At 40.1% G+C, this 19212-nt stretch overlaps 1 protein-coding gene across 6 annotated transcripts in view; it reads left to right on the top strand.

Moving 5' to 3' along the window:
- Positions 1 to 15972, top strand: part of SEL1L2 (SEL1L2 adaptor subunit of ERAD E3 ligase) — a 54796-nt gene extending 38824 nt beyond the window's left edge. For 3 of the 6 annotated variants that reach the window (XM_038751534.1, XM_038751533.1, XM_038751531.1), the window contains 7 exons: positions 472 to 559; positions 2587 to 2735; positions 4066 to 4231; positions 4334 to 4408; positions 6654 to 6826; positions 14623 to 14751; positions 15775 to 15972. In XM_038751534.1, coding sequence (XP_038607462.1) covers positions 472 to 559; positions 2587 to 2735; positions 4066 to 4231; positions 4334 to 4408; positions 6654 to 6826; positions 14623 to 14751; positions 15775 to 15897 — 903 coding nt within the window. In that variant the 3' untranslated portion in view covers positions 15898 to 15972. The remainder of the gene's footprint in view (positions 1 to 471; positions 560 to 2586; positions 2736 to 4065; positions 4232 to 4333; positions 4409 to 6653; positions 6827 to 14622; positions 14752 to 15774) is intronic. The other 3 variants (XM_038751532.1, XM_038751536.1, XM_038751535.1) reach the window with 3 other exon arrangements.
- Positions 15973 to 19212: the final 3240 nt, after the last annotated feature.

Below are 19212 nucleotides of genomic sequence, written 5' to 3'. Positions count from 1 at the left end.
ACGCTATCATTATTATTAGCCTATAAAAACAACTTCATAGAAAATATTCAGGGACATTACATTTAGTAAAATTTATTAATATGTTGTTCTTGCTAATAGAAGACAAAAATACTCCAATAAAATGTCTTAAGGGTGCCCAAAATATGCTTGTGATAGCATAACTCATATCTTATTTTCAGACTTGTAAATATTATTCTTGGTTTGATCTGAAAAGGTTATATTCCAGATAGGACAAAGCCATGGCAAATGAAAAAAGATAATCATTTTGTAAATGACATTCAAAAATACAGGGTAAAGCTTCTTAAAATTATTTCTGTTTTTAGAGTAAACGTAATAGGGTGATCTATTGTACTCCATCTTCAAAAAGGTAGAAGGAAGTAGAAGGAAGAGTAAGAGTCTGGGATAAGCAGATAGTTGTTACTGTGACATGATACTTTCACCTCTTAGTAACAGAGTGTAATTATTTTTCAGAACTATGTCGAAGCTTTTAAGTACTTTCAGAAAGCTGCAGAGAAAGGCTGGCCAAATGCACAGTTTCAGTTAGGATTCATGTATTACTGTAAGTGCTATAGATACTATATTGTTGCTTTGTTTAGATGAATAATTGTATTTCTCACTCTCCTCCTTTTACCAAAAAAATGAGTGCAGACAGCCATGGACCTTTCCCCAAATCAGCCTAAACTAAATCTCACAGGACAGGTTGCTTGGTAGTGAAGGGTTCTTAAAGCTTTATTTTTAACAAAAATCTAGTTCTAAGCCTGGGGTCACCCTCCACTGCTGCTGATGATTAGTAATAAGCAGAGAAGCAGCGTGGCTCAGTGGAAAGAGCACGAGCTTTTGAGTCAGAGGTCATGGGTTCAAATCTTGGCTCTGCCAATTGTCGGCTGTGTGACTTTGGGCAAGTCACTTCACTTCTCTGGGCCTCAGTTACCTCATCTGTAAAATGGGGATTAAGACTGTGAGCTCCCCGTGGGACAACCTGATCACCTTGTAACCTCTCCAGCCCTTAAAACAGTGCTTTGCACATAGTAAGTGCTTAATAAATGTCATCATTATTATTAGTATTATTAACAACACAATATAATATAATAATGCCATTTATTATTAGTATTATTAATAATACCAATAATAATGATAATAAAGTATCTGTTAAGTGCTTACTGTGTGTCAAATACTGTACTAAGCACTACAGTGATAATAATAATAATAATAAAGGTATTTGTTAAGCACTTACTATGTGCAAAGCACTGCTCTAAGCGCTGGAGTAGATACAAGGTGATCAGGTTGTCCCACGTGGGGCTCACAGTCTTAATCCCCAGTTTACAGGTGGGTAACTGAGGCCCCGAGAAGTTAAGTGACTTGCCCAAAGTCACACAGCTGACAAGTGGTGGAGCTGGGATTAGAACCCGTGACCTCTGACTCCCAAGCCCGGGCTCTTTCCATTGAGCCAAGCTGCTAAATTCAAGTTAATCAGGTACCGCATGAAGTTCACAGTCTTAATAGGAGGGAGGACTGGTATTGCATGCCCCCTTTACAGATGAGGTAACAGAGGCTCAGAGAAGTTGTGACTTGTCCAAGGTCACAGGGTAGACAGGTGGCAGAGCCAGGATTAGGTCCCAGATCCTCTGACACCCAGGCTCATGTGAGCCCACTGTTGGGTAGGGACCGTCTCTATATGTTGCCAACTTGGACTTCCCAAGCGCTTAGTACAGTGCTCTGCACACAGTAAGCGCTCAATAAATACGATTGATTGATTGATTTCCATTAGGCCATGCTGCTTCTCACTTGCACCTGCACTGCTCTAACACATTTGGGGTAAATGCTACCCCTCCCCATTTCTTTGCCATCTCCAGCCCAGACCTAAACGATCAGTTGGGAGCCTATACCAGCTTGGTCACTAGGAGTTGCTGGCATTTTATTTTGTTTGTATGTTTGGTTTTGTTCTCTGTCTTCCCCATTTAGACTGTGAGCCCACTGTTGTGTAGGGACTGTCTCTATATGTTGCCAATTTGTACTTCCCAAGCGCTTAGTACAGTGCTCTGCACATAGTAAGCGCTCAATAAATACGATTGATGATGATGATCATATCCATATGCTGCACTCTGTCCTCACTGTGGGACTTTCAGACACGAATGATCGATGAATCAAAACTCAAAGCACCCTTGAACACCTCATTAATTTGAGTTATGTTGTAAACTTAATTCCTCAAACATTGGGCATTTACCCAAAGATGAAGAGTCTTCTGATTCATTCATTCAATTGTATTTATTGAGCACTTGCTGTGTGCAGAGCACTGTACTAAGTGCTTGGGAAGTACAAATCAGCAACATATAGAGACAGTACCTACCCAACAATGGGCTCACAATCTAGAAGGGGGAGACTGATGTTTTCTGAGTGTCTGTATGCCCAATGTACTGTTTGTAAGCCAAAATCAGGCTGTTTTTCCAAATGGTGATTTCATACTGCCATCATCTGAGATGGAAGGTCTGGTCATATTTATAACAATAGCTATCATCACGAGCATGAAAAATTCATGACTGAAACTTTCATAATAAAGGATCCTGTCACTGATCTTTTACTTCTCAGACGGCTTCGGAGTGTGGAAGGATTATAAACTTGCCTTCAAATATTTTTACCTGGCATCTCAAAGGGGACAGCCCCTTGCCATTTATTACTTGGGTGAGATGTATGCTTCAGGAATCGGAGTGTTGAGATCATGCAGAACTGCAGTTGAGGTAAATAATAAGTTTTTTAAAGTACCCCAATTTATCATCCCCGGGGGGGTACCTTTCTTGAATTGTATGTGCTCTGTATTTTATAAATATTGCTTCTAATTCTCAGTTTTACTACAAGGTCTTAAAGTTTGCCACAGAAGAAAAAAAATGGTGATATGAGCAGAGGGCCTTTCTTTCATATCCCTGATTGGCATTTTCCACATAAGACATTTCAGCATCTCTGTTCAGCCTTCAGTCAAATCACCAGGGCAGCTGAATTGAGAAAACATAAGGTTTGATGTAACCTAGAAAATGTAGCATGCTCCTTTCTCCCTGGGAGCAGTGGTCCTGAAGTTTTTGATTAACTGCAAGACGATTTGGGATAGCTCAACTTTCTCTTGGTAATATAAGGGATATTCAGCTAAATGGAAGTTTTTCTCCCTCTGAAATCTCCATGGCTTCTCTGTGGTCAACTCCCCATGCCCCCAGTACTGCTTCCCTGTCCAACCTCTATTTATCATTTTATTTGTACATATTTATTCTATTTATTTTATTTTGTTAATATGTTTTGTTTTGTTGTCTGTCTCCCCCTTCTAGACTGTGAGCCCGCTGTTGGGTAGGGACCGTCTCTATATGTTGCCAACTTGTACTTCCCAAGCACTTAGTACAGTGCTCTGCACACAGTAAGCACTCAATAAATACGATTGAATGAATGAATGAACCGTTTCGCGACACCTGAGAAACCAGCATGGCCTATTGTAAAGAAAACCCAGAGGTCCTGGGTTCTAATCCCAGCTCTGCCCCTTGCCTGCAGTGTGACCTTGGGCATCTTTGTGTCTGTTTTCTCAATAGAAAAATGGGGATTGAATGCCTGTTCTCCCTCTCTTCCACACTGAGCTCCGTGTAGGACAGGGACTGTATCCCACCTGAATAACTTGTATCTACCCCAGTGCTTAGTAGAGTGCTTGGCATATATTAAGTGCTTAATAAATGCCATAGTTATAATTATCGTAACTATTACCTGTGCATCAAGTGCCCTCTTGTGACTCACAATGCAACCTTGTACACAAAGGCCACTTGTTTTCAATATAAGTCAATATATTCTTGTAGTCTTTAAGTTGGAAACGATGATTCAGGCTGCAGTAGTGTGAAAGTTAAGTCTCACCATTCCTGTCCTGTAAAGAATACTAAGGCTTCTTCTGAAGAACATGAATTTGTGTTTTTTTGGTTGGCTAGTGTTAAAATACTATGCAGGAAGGTAAAGACTAATCTAATTAATCAATCAGGTTAATCAATCAGGTTAAATTAAGCATAAAGCTCACGGGTTTAATTCCTCTTTCTCTTTATACAGTTTTACAAAGGCATTTGTGAACTAGGGATCTGGGCTGAGAAATTCTTGACCGCATACTTTGCTTATAAGGATGGTGATATAGACTCATCCCTTGTTCAGTATGCACTGCTAGCCGAAATGGGCTATGAAGTAGCTCAAAGCAATACGGCGTTCATTTTGGAATCTAGTAAGATAAATTTAAATTATCTGCAATTCCCAAATTCTTCTTATTTAAAGTTTTACTATGAGGATATCGTACACTCTGCTAACAGACTTTCTCCTTTTCCAGAAAGCACTAAAATTATTGGTGAAGATCAAATGTATCCATTGGCACTTCTCTTGTGGAATCGAGCTGCAGTTCAAGGTACAGAACATCAAGTTAAAAATAACTCATGTCTAGTTGCTCTCCACCAGTATTATTTGCTTCAGCTAGCTTCCTGGGTGATATAGCCAGAAAGGAGAAAAGTACTAAATACGTGATATCCCTGACTTTCATAGCATCAGTGTTTTATATTTCTATAGATTATTTTCTTGAACGTATTTTACTGGTTACTCCCATGTCTCCTGAATAGAGCTTTACAAAGTTTTAGACAGGTTATCTTTGTCCAAATGACAACTGAATATGTTACAACTATTTGGGCTCCAACACAATCCTCCTTTACCAAAACTGGTGCTCGCAGCTGATTCTGTGTGATAATGCACATCTGGGGAAGGAATTCACCCAAGTGCAAAAGTGTGAACACTACTTATGTGAGAAGAAGTCCTGTCCACTAAATATTTACTCAAGTCAGTGTACTGTCTCCAGTGGCATCAGCTGTGGACACAGCACTTTCTGGACATATTCATACACTCTGCCATTTCCCCCGCCCATAATTTATTATAATGCCTGTCTTCCCCACTGTACTATAAGGTCCTTGTAGACAGGAATTGTCTCTCCCAACTCTTGTACTCTCCCAAGTGCTGTATGCTCTGCAAATAGTACATGCTCAATAAATAGCGACTGATTGAAGAGTTTAAATCAGAGTTCCCAGCCACATACCAAGAGGGTTCCCATTATTGGAAAAGGAGTAGGAGATGAGAATCTATCAGCATCTCCCTTCTCTCACTGAGTACTCCAACATGCCATTCCAGTGCTATTTTGAAGAAAGCCCTTGGAGGACCAAGTAGAAGGAGTCATCTCAGAACCTAGGTACCATTGTCCCAAGTGGAGCTTTGCCCCTTTTCTTATCGGGGCTTATTTATGCTTCAGAAACTGCTTAGGTAGAAACTGTGCCCATGGTTCTCTTGTATTGAAGGGAATTTTGCAGAAAAAGCTTCCTGATTGACAGTCAATTTGTGAAGCTCTTTTGCGGTAAAAGAGCCATTTTGCTTGCAATTAGATTCCTTAAAAATGTTTTTCTAAGGCCTAGACGTACCTTTTCACTGTTGATAGGATAAAAAAAAATGTCCCAAACCGATTCCGAAACAGGAAAGCGGAGACTCACCCAGGTGTTCTCGAATGTGGCTGAGCTGGTAATGTAAATAGCATGCAGTCAAAATCGTTTCTGGGAGTGGAAATTTCCTATGGAGAAAAGAAATGTTTTTGCAGAATACAATGAAAGTCTTCATGGCTTTGTAAAATATACAGCAAATTACCCAGCCGTGGCAATCGACTTTGTCGGCATATATGGCTGTTTCAATAAGCGTGGAAATTGTGTCATGGAGTTCACCTAAAGAATCTGATAAAAGAAATTGGGAATCTGCCTCATTATTCTACCAAATGAAATAGCTGTCACATGTCACAGTGTCCTCCATCCACTCTCACAGTGGAGGTCAAACCAGAAGAGTGCATGAAGTTGTAGCCATTCTCTAAACTGTAAACTTGATAATTGGAAGTTTAGGTTCCTCACATAACACATGGCATTGAGATTACGTGTATAACATAGATTATTAGACATCCACAAACACTGTCATACCCAAATGCATAAGCAGGCCATTTCCCAACAGTCTTTAGAGAATGATTGTGTGCTACACCAGAGGGCAAGAAAGACTTAAAGGTGGATCCCCAGGAGCTGTAAACGAGTCCCTAAAGAGTCAGGAGCCCAGTGTACTTGCATCCTAAGCATTAATGTAGTTCTGTTCCTGACACTTGTTGAGCCAGACACATCCAGAGGTCCTAATCTACCTGTGAATTCTAGATTTAGGAAGGGTGAGTTGTTCCTTCTCCTGCCTGTTAGATGAGAGTACCATATGACACTTATTCCAATAGCCCTACCATTACATCAATATTAATAACCCATGCCAATTCTCCTTTGGGTCAGGGGAGAGGGGCAAGGAGGCTTACAGACATTCCCCTCAAGATCAGGAGAGCAGCAGAGCATTTTAGGATGTGGTATGTTGCATTTCTCTCAACAAGTCTCAATGTGACCCTAGATCCATAGCCTTTAAGGGCTCAAATGAATTACAGAGTGTTTTTGTTGTTGTTTGTTTTGTTTTGTTAAAGAAGAACATTAGATTAAGGCAGAAACATTAATGAAGCTAACTAGGAATATGCCTGAATTGATTCAATTGTCTTTACAGTGATGTTTCCCCCCGCCCCCCCGCTTTTTTTTTTTTAATATTTCCACCAGGCAATGCACATGCCAGAGTGAAAATTGGAGATTACTACTTTTATGGCTATGGAACAAAGAAAGATTATCTAACAGCAGCAACTCATTATGGCATTGCAGCAGATAAACACCACAGTGCCCAAGCCATGTTCAACCTAGGTTATATGTATGAACATGGTTTAGGGGTTACAAAGGTAATCTAGATAGATCAGATGTTGGCAGCAATAGAGAGTATATGGAAATAGAAGTGTAAAGATAAATGTTAACTGTGCTGGCTATTACTACCGGAACATATCTTCAACAGAAATCTTGGTGAGGCAACCTACTGGAAGATTTGCAAAACAAAAATTGCTATTCTAGATTACTCAGGGACTGATTATCCAGATAATTGGCTATCTGCACTTTCCTTTTGATTACCGTATTCTTCAGCCCTTCCAACCAAGGAGGAGTAGGAAAAAGGAAAGGAGGAAACTCCTACAACCATTTTCTTACTTAGCAGCAGCTATGTCAAAAAGGAAGGTGGTTGCAAAAATGAATAAAATCCCAAAATAATCCATGTAGGTCCTCATTGGCACTGACGTCTGAGAAAAGGCTGAATGTCTGTGATAAAAGATCTAAAACAATGCATAGATCGGAACTGACCAAGTTAGCAATAACTGAGAAAGGCTTCTGCAGGTTGAGGGCTTTTATCCTCCCCTCCCAGCTCCCTCAGTACAAAAATGAGAAGGAATTTAATGAAAGCAGAGGGCCAGGGATTTATAAAGGATAAAGGGTATAAGATATAAGCAGTCTTCGAAACCTACATCCTCATGTTAATAATAGTCAGGTAATTTCAGATGACTCAAAAAGGATTTGGCACATATGAGGAAAGCATCTTTCCAACAATGCGGAAGTCATTACACTTCTGTAGATTTACAGGAAATTTATCTCTTAGGCTCCAGTTCAGGACGGAGATGGATTTCTGGCTGAAAAACAAGTGGGGAAACCATCCTCACCACAAGGCACAACCAGGCAGTTGTATGAGAGGGTTTGTTTGTGTTTTTTGGACTCCTGTGGCCCTTTCTCATGTCAAACAGCAGTCATTGGTAGACTGATGAGTTTATGTGTTATACATTTTAAAAGTCTTTGAAGGTTCTCTGTGATCAGTTACTCCATTCTTTTATGCCATGGCTCCTTTTACACCAGAGGAATTTCATTATTATCAATCCCAGCCCCAGATATCTTTGTCCAAGTTCTCCCCAACAAATAGCCTAATTTAAAGGCCAATAACTTCAATCAGTGGCTCTAGCAGAGGCTCAAGTTCTAGAGTCAGTCAATGAGGATCCTTTGAACTTATTTAGCAACACAGATATGGCTGAATACTGAGTGGCGACACTGATTACACTCCTTATCTTATATACCAACTAATATAGCATCACTTGCTAATATTGAAATTAATATGCTAGTTAAAAGTCAGGAGCATATTCCCAGTATCAACTAATACATGCAAAGAAATAGGAAACAAAGTCTGCGCCAGCATTTTACTCTCCTAGTTTTATTCATCATCTTATATGTCAATATCAATATGACATACTGATATTGTCAATATGTCCAAGACTGAACTCCTTATCTTCCCTCTCAAATCCTACCCTCTCCCTGACTTTCCCATCACTGTTGACGGAACTACCATCCTTCCCGTCTCACAAACCCGCAACCTTGGTGTCATCCTCAACTCTGCTCTCTCGTTCACCCCTCACATCCAATCCGTCACCAAAACCTGCCGGTCTCACCTCCACAACATCGCCAAGATCCACCCTTTCCTCTCCATCCAAACTGCTACCCTGCTGGTTCAATCTCTCAATTTATCCCGACTGGATTACCGCATCAGCCTCCTCTCCGATCTCCCATCCTCGTGTCTCTCCCCACTTCAATCTATACTTCATGCTGCTGCCTGGATCATCTTTGTCCAGAAACGCTCTGGGCATATTACTCCCCTCCTCAAAAATCTCCAGTGGCTACCAATCAATCTGCGCATCAGGCAGAAACTCCTCACCCTGGGCTTCAAGGCTGTCCATCACCTCGCCCCCTCCTACCTCACCTCCCTTCTCTCCTTCTCCAGCCCAGCCCGCACCCTCCGCTCCTCCACCGCTAATCTCCTCACCGTACCTTGTTCTCGCCTGTCCCGCCATCGACCCCCGGCCCACGTCATCCCCCGGGCCTGGAATGGCCTCCCTCTGCCCATCCGCCAAGCTAGCTCTCTTCCTCCCTTCAAGGCCCTACTGAGAGCTCACCTCCTCCAGGAGGCCTTCCCAGACTCAGCCCCCTCCTTCCTCTCCCCCTCCTCCTCACCCCCCATCTTACCTCCTTCCCCTCCCCACATCACCTGTATATATGTATATACATTTGTACATATTTATTACTCTATTTTACTTGTACATATTTATTCTATTCATTTTATTTTGTTAATATGTTTTGTTTTGTTGTCTGTCTCCCCCTTCTAGACTGTGAACCCGCTGTTGGGTAGGGACCGTCTCTATATGTTGCCAACTTGTACTTCCCAAGTGCTTAGTACAGTGCTGTGCACACAGTAATTGCTCAATAAATACGATTGAATGAATGAATGAATGAATCAGCTTTTATAGCTTGTCAAGCCTTTCTGTCCATTAATTCTACAAATCTAAGAAGCAGAGGGAGTTCAAGATATTAAGAAAAGGATAAAGAAAAGGGGCTCAGATATGCTGCATGATTCTAATAGTAATAATAATAATAATTTTGGTATTTGTTAAGTGCTTACTATGTGCCAAGCACTGTTCTAAGCGCTGGAGGAGATACAAGGTAATTAGTTTGTCCCACATGGGACTCACAGTCTTAATCCCCATTTTCCAGGTGAGGTAACTGAGGCACAGAGAAGTTAAGTGACTTGCCCAAAGTCACACAGCTGACAAGCAGCAGAGCTGGGATTTGAACTCATGACCTTTGACTCCCAAGCCCGGGTTCTTTCCACTGGGCTTGGGAGTCAGATACAGTGACAGTGTCTGCATGGGGCAACTCTAACAACAGGTTGAAATTTTTTTAATGATTGCATCTATGAATTAAGGGACTTATTGGTATCTGGCCTCATTAGTGAACTAAAGATCTAATACCTTTCATATTAATTCAACCTGAAAAGCTGACTAACCCTGACGGCAGGGTAAATTTGGAGTGAAAGTGTATCAGTATGGCTGCAAGCTATGAATCTGCCTGATTGACAGTTGCTCTCTACAGGGTACTGGCCACTCTTTGCTCCCTTTTCAATCCCTCATACCACCTTTAGCCTGGACTCTGGCGTCTTCTCTGAGTCACACAGAATGGCAGCAGTATTGCAAGAGGAAGAAAATTCCAAGGACACCACATTAAATGCCTCACAACTGCCTCCTCACTTCAAGACTAAATTTATAGAAATTTTGTTGATAATTAAAAGAGGCAGGATTGTAAACTCCTTGAGACGCAGCATTTGGGCCATCTTCCGTCTGCTTTCAAGTGCACAAACGTCAGTGCTCTGCACATCATCAGAGCTCAGTAAATCTCAAACAGACTAGATTTCAGGTTTCTCCCTCAAGATACAGTCTGACGGTGCTCCGAGGTAGGTTCAGAGGACTCCCAACAAACCGACCTTGTCTATGATTTATACTAAACGTTAGGTTGGTGCTTCTAATCAGCATCTAAATCTCATATTTCAACTTATCCCATGCAGTCTGCTGCCACAACATTATTAACATTTCTCAAAAATTAAGCAGTGATTGTTTTTGCGGGAGCTGAGATGTGTCCAAATGTCTTTCCTTCTCCAGAAATTCCTTACAAATTTTTGTTAACCTCCAATAGAAACACTTTATAGAAACACAGTAGCTATTTGCAATTCTAGACAGGGTTCAGATTTCGATTTCTCTATCAAGTTTTGTTGTATTTTCTCACATTTCCCTTCTCCACTCTGCTGCGTAGCCAGTAAATAGGTCCATTTCTTATTTAATTACCCTCAGCATTTATGGAGGTTTCCTACTCATTAAAGGCTAGAAATTCATCCTCCTCACTCGTCCAACAGAAGCGGGGCAGAGTTGGCTTGAAAGAGCAGATGAAAGTCCAAGATACTGAGCATGACTTTCTATCGGTTCCAATCTTTCTCAAAAGAGCTCTCCCAAGTCTCTCCCTTGTCCTATGCCTCTCATCCCCTAAGCTCCTCCAGGCCAGCTCTCCCCTTCCCTATCCAATCAAGTGAGACAAATACAGTTTGGTGAGAAACTTGTATCAACCCCAGTGCTTAAAATAGTGCTTGGCACATAGTAAGGGCATAACAAATACCATTTAAAAAACCCCAAAAATGTTCTGACAGCCAACTAATATATCTGCTGCTTCAGTATAGTAGATTCGGTCATCTCAGCTTTTGTATGCTAACTCACCTTACTCTGATTATACTTTAATTACATGAGGTGAAAAATATACCTCACGTTAAGTCGTCCTTAAAGAATAGGCATGTTTGAAAGACAAGCACCAAGCAACCTCCCAACTATTTTAAAAACAATTGCTGCACTTGGGTCATGAGTTTTCAAGAGACGTCAGGCAGCCAGCTAATATTTAATTTTTAAGTGAAGATGCTACTAAGCAACTAAAAAAAACCATAGCTGGAAATCATTGTGATAACAAAAACTGCTTCTTTATTCCCAGATGCTTAGAGTGGTTGGGACTGAAAGTCAATAGGAATTGATGGCCTGACTATAAAGAGCCTTTTGTCTCATCTGTCTTCACAAAAAAACCCACATGATCCTAAGATATGATCTTTTTCGGACATATACCCGTCTGGGACTCTGTCCCACCCGTCAGCGATAGAGAGACACACATCTGTGTGACTTTGGGCAAGTCACTTCACTTCTCTGTGCCTCAGTTACCTCATCTGTAAAATGGGGACTAAGACTGTCAGCCCCACGTGGGATAACCTGATCACCTTGTAACCTCCCCAGCTCTTAGAACAGTGCTTTGCACATAGTAAGCACTTAATAAATGCCATTATTATTATTATACACACACGCAAGCACATATAGATATAGATAGATATTTCTGTTTGAGACCCTGCATGTTACATCCCTTGTTTCCATTTCTTCAGTGGCTTAGGATGTAGCTGAGCCCTGACCTGGGACATACTTGCTGTACCCTCTGATTCCCTTCCCCACAGCACCTGTATATATGTATATGTGGTTGTACGTATTTATTACTTTATTTATTTATTTTACTTGTACATAGCTATTCTATTTATTTTATTTTGTTAGTATATTTGGTTTTGTTCTCTGTCTCCCCCTTTTAGACTGTGAGCCCACTGTTGGGTAGGGACTGTCTCTATATGTTGCCAATTTGTACTTCCCAAGCGCTTTGTACAGTGCTCTGCACATAGTAAGCGCTCAATAAATACGATTGATGATGATGATGATTGGCCAATTCTTAACCGGAAAATTTAGAAGCAAAATGAGTCTGGGCTAAAGCATGCCCCACCCTGGGAAACCAGCCCTCCACCGCTAAAAAGTTGCTGACACTTGGTTTACTAGTTATCGTTTCCATGTTACTCAGAATTAAAGTGCCACTCAAAACACTTTACTTACACCCAAGGTGTATCTTATTTGATTTGAAATATTTGGGTCACAGTGGAAACAGAATTTGTAGTGCCTTACAAGAACGCTATTGCGCCAAATATCTAGTCTGCTCCACCCAGGCCTCGTGACATTAAAACACTAAGTCTAAATGGAAAGAATCAGAAAAATCTAGTTTTTGAATGAACCCAAATCACATTCATTAATTTACTAACGAATGGGAAATTTGCTTACTAAGAGTAGAGCAGTTTTCTAAATGATAAGAGTATTCGAATCAACTGGTAACTGTTTTGTGAGGTTTTAGTGCAGTGGGAATTCCAAAGACAGGAATGGAGGCACAGGTGAAATCCTAAACTGAACACACCCGATGATGGAGTCTCATCAGGAATGATGGATGGGCCTCTGCCCAGAGATTTCAGGCCTACGAACCTGGGCAGGATTGATTATAGTGCTACTGTCTCATCATCAATCGTATTTATTGAGCGCTTACTATGCGCAGAGCACTGTACTAAGCGCTTGTCTCACATAGTATCACCTGCATTCACTCACCTCTGCCAATAGTGAACGCCCTGGTGCAAGGGCTCAAGGAGGCCAAGGGGGATGGGGACGCAGCCCACTGCAAAACATATGTGTATATTAGCTACAAGCAGAATCAGGACTAGAACCCAAGTCGATCAATCCGTTGTATTTATTGAGAACTTACTTTGTGCAGAAAATTGTACTAAGCGCTTAGGAGAGTACAATATAAAATCAGCAGACGTACCCTGTCCATAATGAGGCCTAGGGAATGTCAAAAACTCTTAAAGGTATAAAGCTTTAGACCAATTTACCATTAAAAACGATTACCTGTGAAAGGCAATGGAAAATATCTTCCAAGTAACCACTCTCCATTACAAAGGGAAACTGTGGATTTTCCACAGCTGGAGTGGAGATTGACTTCTCAAGGTCCCTGATAATTCTGCAATTCTCTTCTTACTATTTTTGACTTGGAACATAACAAGAAGTAGAAGAAGAAGTAATTTGTCTTTAGAAATAAATTCAGAACTATTATCTGATGCCAAATACTTTTAAATGCATTACTTTATTTTAATGGTCTTTTAATAGAAGCTGACCTCCAGCAAACTTCCTTCCTATTGCATTGACTATGCCACCTGCATAGGCAATGACACAGCAACTATTATAATCAGCAGGGTGTTTTAAAATTAGTAAGCAAGTTTGTTAGAATTTACAAAGTCCACTTTGTTTTATGGCAGGAAGACTTGTTCATAGTGCTTCATCAACTTTTAAGTATTTGACCAGCTGATTTTTCTCCCAAATCAATTATTTTAAATTATACATTAGAATGATTAAGGAAATGTTTAAGTACTAGAATAACATGTAGGCATTGGAAACCTATAAGGATTTAGACACAGAGTCTAAGGATTCCAAATAGAGACTGGGCTGATTACTCAGGAAGGAGGAAGAGTATATCTAGATGTCATTATTTTTTTAAAAAAACATTTCTTGACCTTGCTTTTAAGTGGATTCTTTGGTCATGGGTTCTAATGCCGCTTAGCTGCTTCTCAGCTGTGTGACTGGGCAAGTCACTTACCTTCTCTATGCTTCAGTTACCTCATCTGTAAAATGTGGATTAAAACTGTGAGCCCCACGTGGGACAACCTGATAGCCTTGTATCTACCTCAGCGCTTAGAATGTGCTTGGCACATAGTAAGTGCTTAACAAATACCATTAAAAAATGGTCTTTTTGAAAAGCTCAATGTGTCTTCTAGACTGTGAGCCTGCTGTTGGGTAGGGACCGTCTCTATATATTGCCAACTTGTACTTCCCAAGAGCTTAGTACAGTGATCTGCACACAGTAAGCGCTCAATAAATGTGACTGAATGAATGAATGAATGTTTCATCTAAGTCCATATTCCCAAAGCATTCCTGAGCACACTGCCTTAATGTCTAATGCATACAAAAGTAATTCCTTTTTTCTTTCCACTACTCAGTCTAGAGAAGGAACAAAGATGAAAAAACTGTAAAAGTGGATGTGTTTTTCTCCATGTATAAGTTAGTGTTTAGAAAAGGGCCTGAATCAGTTTGCCAATAAATGATTGCTTTTTCAGAAAAGTAGTAGTATAACTACACTACTTAAAATGAGAAAAAATTCATCAAAGCTCTACTTGGCATCATCTTAAAGGTTCCATTTAAGACAGAAATGTAAGTTCTAATTGACATTTCCCTTTAAAAATTGGTATTATCTTCAGGAAATGTTTCTGGCAACAGATATCTCCAAATGAAATCACACACCCACAATGTGCTGGTTGCCACTAGACCAAATTTGGAAGACTGACCATCCTGTCTAAATAACCATCAAACTATTCCTAACAAAGAGTACATTGTTCTCATGTTTCTAGGACATTCACTTGGCTAGGAAACTATATAACTTAGCTGCAAAATCAAATCCAGATGCATCTGTACCTGTGTTCTTTGCACTTATGAAATTGGAAGCTGTGGATTTTCTAAGAGATATCCTGCTCTTCAATGTAAGTGTGGTTCAGACATCTCAACCACTTTTACTACCAGTGATCCATGTGATGATGAGAGATGAGGGACAAACTGTCAGGGTACCTGTGGTCTAGCTTAGCTCCAAACTGACCTAAGTGACCTCAGGCAAGGCATTAAACTTCTCTGGACTATAGTTTCCTCCTCTGTAAAATGGAAATGATACTATGTGTTGCATCCTGGATTCCAGGGTGATTGGGGGAATCAAATCAATTAATAAGAACTCTGGAAAAATGAAAATGCTATTCAAATTCCAAATATTGTCCCGGCGGGAAGATGACATTAAGTGTAGCCCTGTTTCAAATAATTTTGCATTTATCATCATCATCAATCGTATTTATTGAGCACTTACTATGTGCAGAGCACTGTACTAAGCGCTTGGGAAGTACAAATTGGCAACATATAGAGACAGTCCCTACCCAACAGTGGGCTCACAGTCTAAAAGGGGGAGACAAAGAACAAAACCAAACATACTAACAAAATAAAATAAATAGAATAGATATGTACAGGTAAAATAAATAAATAAATAAATAGAGTAACATACACAGAAATAAATTATATATATAAATTATATATAATATATATAATATATATTATGTTATATATATACGTTATAAATATTATAACATGTACACAGAAGTTATAATATTCATTCAGTCATATTTGAGCGCCTACTGTGTGCAGAGCACTGTACTAAACACTTGGAGAGTACAAGGTGTGGAAGAGATCTTCTGGCCAGAGAAATCTCCTGTTCCAACTTCCTTTTGCTGAAAGCACCTTGGTGCTTTATGAATGATGGGTGGACGCAGAAATCAACAAAATGCATATATGCATATATATATATGACTCCCAAATTTTACAGTGGCAGCTCTGCATTATACGGTGATTTGCTTCCACATCATATAGTTGAACACTGTGGAAACGGGATGCCTAAAACACATGCTAAAATAGGAAGGAGTGATCACCCTGCATTTCTAAGCAGCTTTTTTCCTCCTTTTTCCCAGCAGTTTACGATGAGATGGAAATGGCTGAAATTGGACAATACCTTTGGACCCTACTGGGATTTGTTTATGATTGGTATCATAACTGCCATACTGACCGTATTGCTTAGAAACAGACAAGAGTAAGACAACCATCAAATGAAGCCATCCTTTCCAAAGAAATGGACTGAAACCATTCACTCTCAACTAATAAAGTTTCCCCATGAATGATATATTTTGGTTGCTTAATTATAACTTAAACACAAGTCAATGGCTACTAATAACCTTGGGGTAGATCACCACATTTGGGTTGGTCCTTCTGCAAGATTCCTTTCCTACTTTCCATTATTCAATGATATTTAGTGAGTGCTCATTGTGTGTTCAGAATCAATCGCATTTACTGAACATTTACTGTGTGCAGAGCACTGTACAAGTTGGCAACATATAGAGACGATCCCTACCCAACAGAACTGTACCAAACGCTTGGAAGAGTACAATACAGTTGGTAGTCAAGATCCCTGCCCACTTGGAGCTTACAATCTTGTGAAGGAGACATGTGGTAAATTATAGATTGGGGAAGAAACAAAGTAAAAAGGATGTGTACCTAAATGCTCTGGGGATGGGGCAAATATCAAAGTGGTGGGGTGGTGGTACGATTGAATGAATGAATGAATCTGTAACACGGAGATTCAAGACCTGTTCTTCCACCGACTTAGACCATGAGACCCATGTAGGACCGTGTCCAACTTGATTATCCAGTGCTTAATACAGTGTACTAAGTGCAGTAAATGCACTGTAGAGCAGCGTGGCTTAGTGGAGAACAGCACGGGCATTGGAGTCAGAAGGTCACGGGTTCTAATCCCAGCTCCACCACATCTGCTGTGTGACCATGGGCACGTCACTTCACTTCTCTGTGCCTTAATTACCTCACCTGTAAATGGAGATTAAGAGTGTGAGCTCCAACGTTGGACAGGAATTTTGTCCAAACTAACTTGTATCTACTCCAATGCTGAGAACAGTGCTTGGCACACAGTAAGCGCTTAAAAAGTACGATATTATTATAATAATAAACACTTAAATGCCACTATTCTTAAAAAATTCTGGAGTGGTTTGTCAGCCCTGCTGTATATATTTGTATTGTCACATTGGCTCACCCACTTGTGATCGTCTCTCTTCATGACGGCAGATGGCTTCTGCCTGGAGCCAGGATGCCTATGAGCCTATCAGGGCTCCCATATGGAACAATTAGTAGAATTTGGCTTTGAGGTTGCCACTACCCTCTTACCCTGCCCTGCCCTAGTTCCTTATGCTACTCTCTCTATGCAGCAATGTCCTAGAAATAGGCTACCTTTCCTTCCAGACTCAAAGGGCCTTTCTAGTCATCTCATAATTCCAGGACTAAAAGAAAAGTCAATGTTTAAATAATCTGTTTTGGCTTAACATTTATGGCCAAATTATGGAGTGCTCTTTTATTCCCTATTTAAGGATCAGCTCAATTAATAGGTAATTATGCAATTCACAGCTGCAATATGTCATTTTATAATTCAATTTTACCCAGTGGGCAGAGGTGTTACTATAATCTTAGAAAAATGCTCTAGTACCATCTTAATAACAAGACTATCAATACAGCCATGAAAATTTCCCTCTGATGAGTCCTCTAGACTGTGAGCTCGTTGTGGGCACGGAATGTGGCTGCTGTCGTATTGTACTCTCTCAAACGCTTAGTACAGTGCTTTGCACAGTAAGCATTCCATAAACACAACTGAATGAGTCTAAAGAAAATCAGGCAGAGACCTTAATATTCTTTCAGGACCAAGCCTATTTGAAAAATTCTCTTTGTTATACCTCTTCCTCTGAATGTTAGGGAAAAACGTTGCAGTCATGCATATATGATTTCCAATAAACCTATTTAATAGAAAGTTGCTTTGCCTATGCATTCATAAAGGGCATGTCTGGTACCTAGATCCTAACTCATGCCCAGTTTGACGGCTGTGAAGACTCCACTTACATTTTGATTTATCTACAATTTAATAAATTCTGTTCTTAGACTAATTTTGAACTATCTTATCCTTGGTACAATCTTATGGTTAACTGCTTAATTTAGTAATGAACATTTAGCCTACTCCAAAACCATCGAAAACATAGGGCATTTACCTGATAATCTCCAGAAACCTTCTCTGTTCAACATGGATCACAACAGGTATCCAAACAGGAAAACTAGAGTTGCTTAGGCCTGATATACATTTCAATTCCAGAAATACTGACGTGTGCTACTTGGAAGGCCAGAATAAACATGACTTATGGTTCAGTTTTTATATGGAAGGTCTGACAGGCCGCAGGAAGCAGAGAAAGGGAGAAGCAATGCAAAGGGAGAAAAATCAAAGCATCCTGGCTAGCTAAAACAAAATAAAAGAAAGCATATTTGACTTAAAAGCCCAAATTGTTCTTTTGTTTTAAGCACAAGCATCTCTTTTGGAAGGATTTTGTTATTTTCTTTCCCCCGTCCTCTGTATGGACTAGAAATTGAAAGACACCCACAGAAGAAGTCTACTCAATCATTTCTACCAAGCAGTGCTTGTAAAATAGATGAACACAATGCAAAGATGAGCAATTTATTTCCCCAAGGAATAATGGATTTTAAGAACATTGATAGAAGGCTACTAGAATGTTAACTTTGGCAAAGCACTTGTAAGCCAAGGTGAGGGGGTGGAGGTGACATCTGGAGGAGGCACTCAAGAGATGCTTCTGCTTCTTCCATGCACATTTCTTTTTATTAGGGACCTGCAACATAACAATCTCACCAAAGACAAGGAGAGTAAATTATTCCGATAAATGGGGAGTAAAATCTCTTTTTTCAAAACCATTCGTAGTCGTGTACTCTCCCCCGAGGGTAAGAAAACAGCCTGAATTGTCTTAAGAATCTATAGTTGTAGAAAACCCATATTTTACACTAACCCACCTTCTCGTCGCTCCTTTAAGTTATACTGCTGCAATACTCCCACAGAAATGAAGAAAAGAACGGGCAGCCATAATGGATGGGAAACTGTCAGCAGGAAAAATGCTTTTCCAACAATATAGGAACTGACATAAATGATCACATTTGCAGATGCTTTAATTACAGAAAATACCTTCTGCTACAAAAACTGGGAAACGGAACCTCATTCAGAAGAAAGGAAGCACGTGAAATTCAGACTGAATTAAATACAGATAATAATAATATAATCTATATAATATATAATATAATATATAATATATATATAATAATAAAAGTGTTATTCATTGAATGCTTACTAAGAGCTAAGCATTGTATTAAGCCCTTAGATAGCTACAGGATAATCAGGTCCCCCATGGGGCTGCCAGCCTAAGCAGGGAAGAGAACAGGTATTGAATCCCCATTTTGCAGATGATGGAACTGAGGCTTCGGGAAGTTATGTGACTTCCCGCTCACACAACAAATGGTGG

This window comes from Tachyglossus aculeatus, chromosome 9 (genome assembly GCF_015852505.1).
Source record: "Tachyglossus aculeatus isolate mTacAcu1 chromosome 9, mTacAcu1.pri, whole genome shotgun sequence".
In the NCBI taxonomy this organism is placed as follows: domain Eukaryota; kingdom Metazoa; phylum Chordata; class Mammalia; order Monotremata; family Tachyglossidae; genus Tachyglossus; species Tachyglossus aculeatus.
Note: the sequence above shows the minus strand (reverse complement) of the source record. Positions and strands in the feature narration are given on the sequence as shown.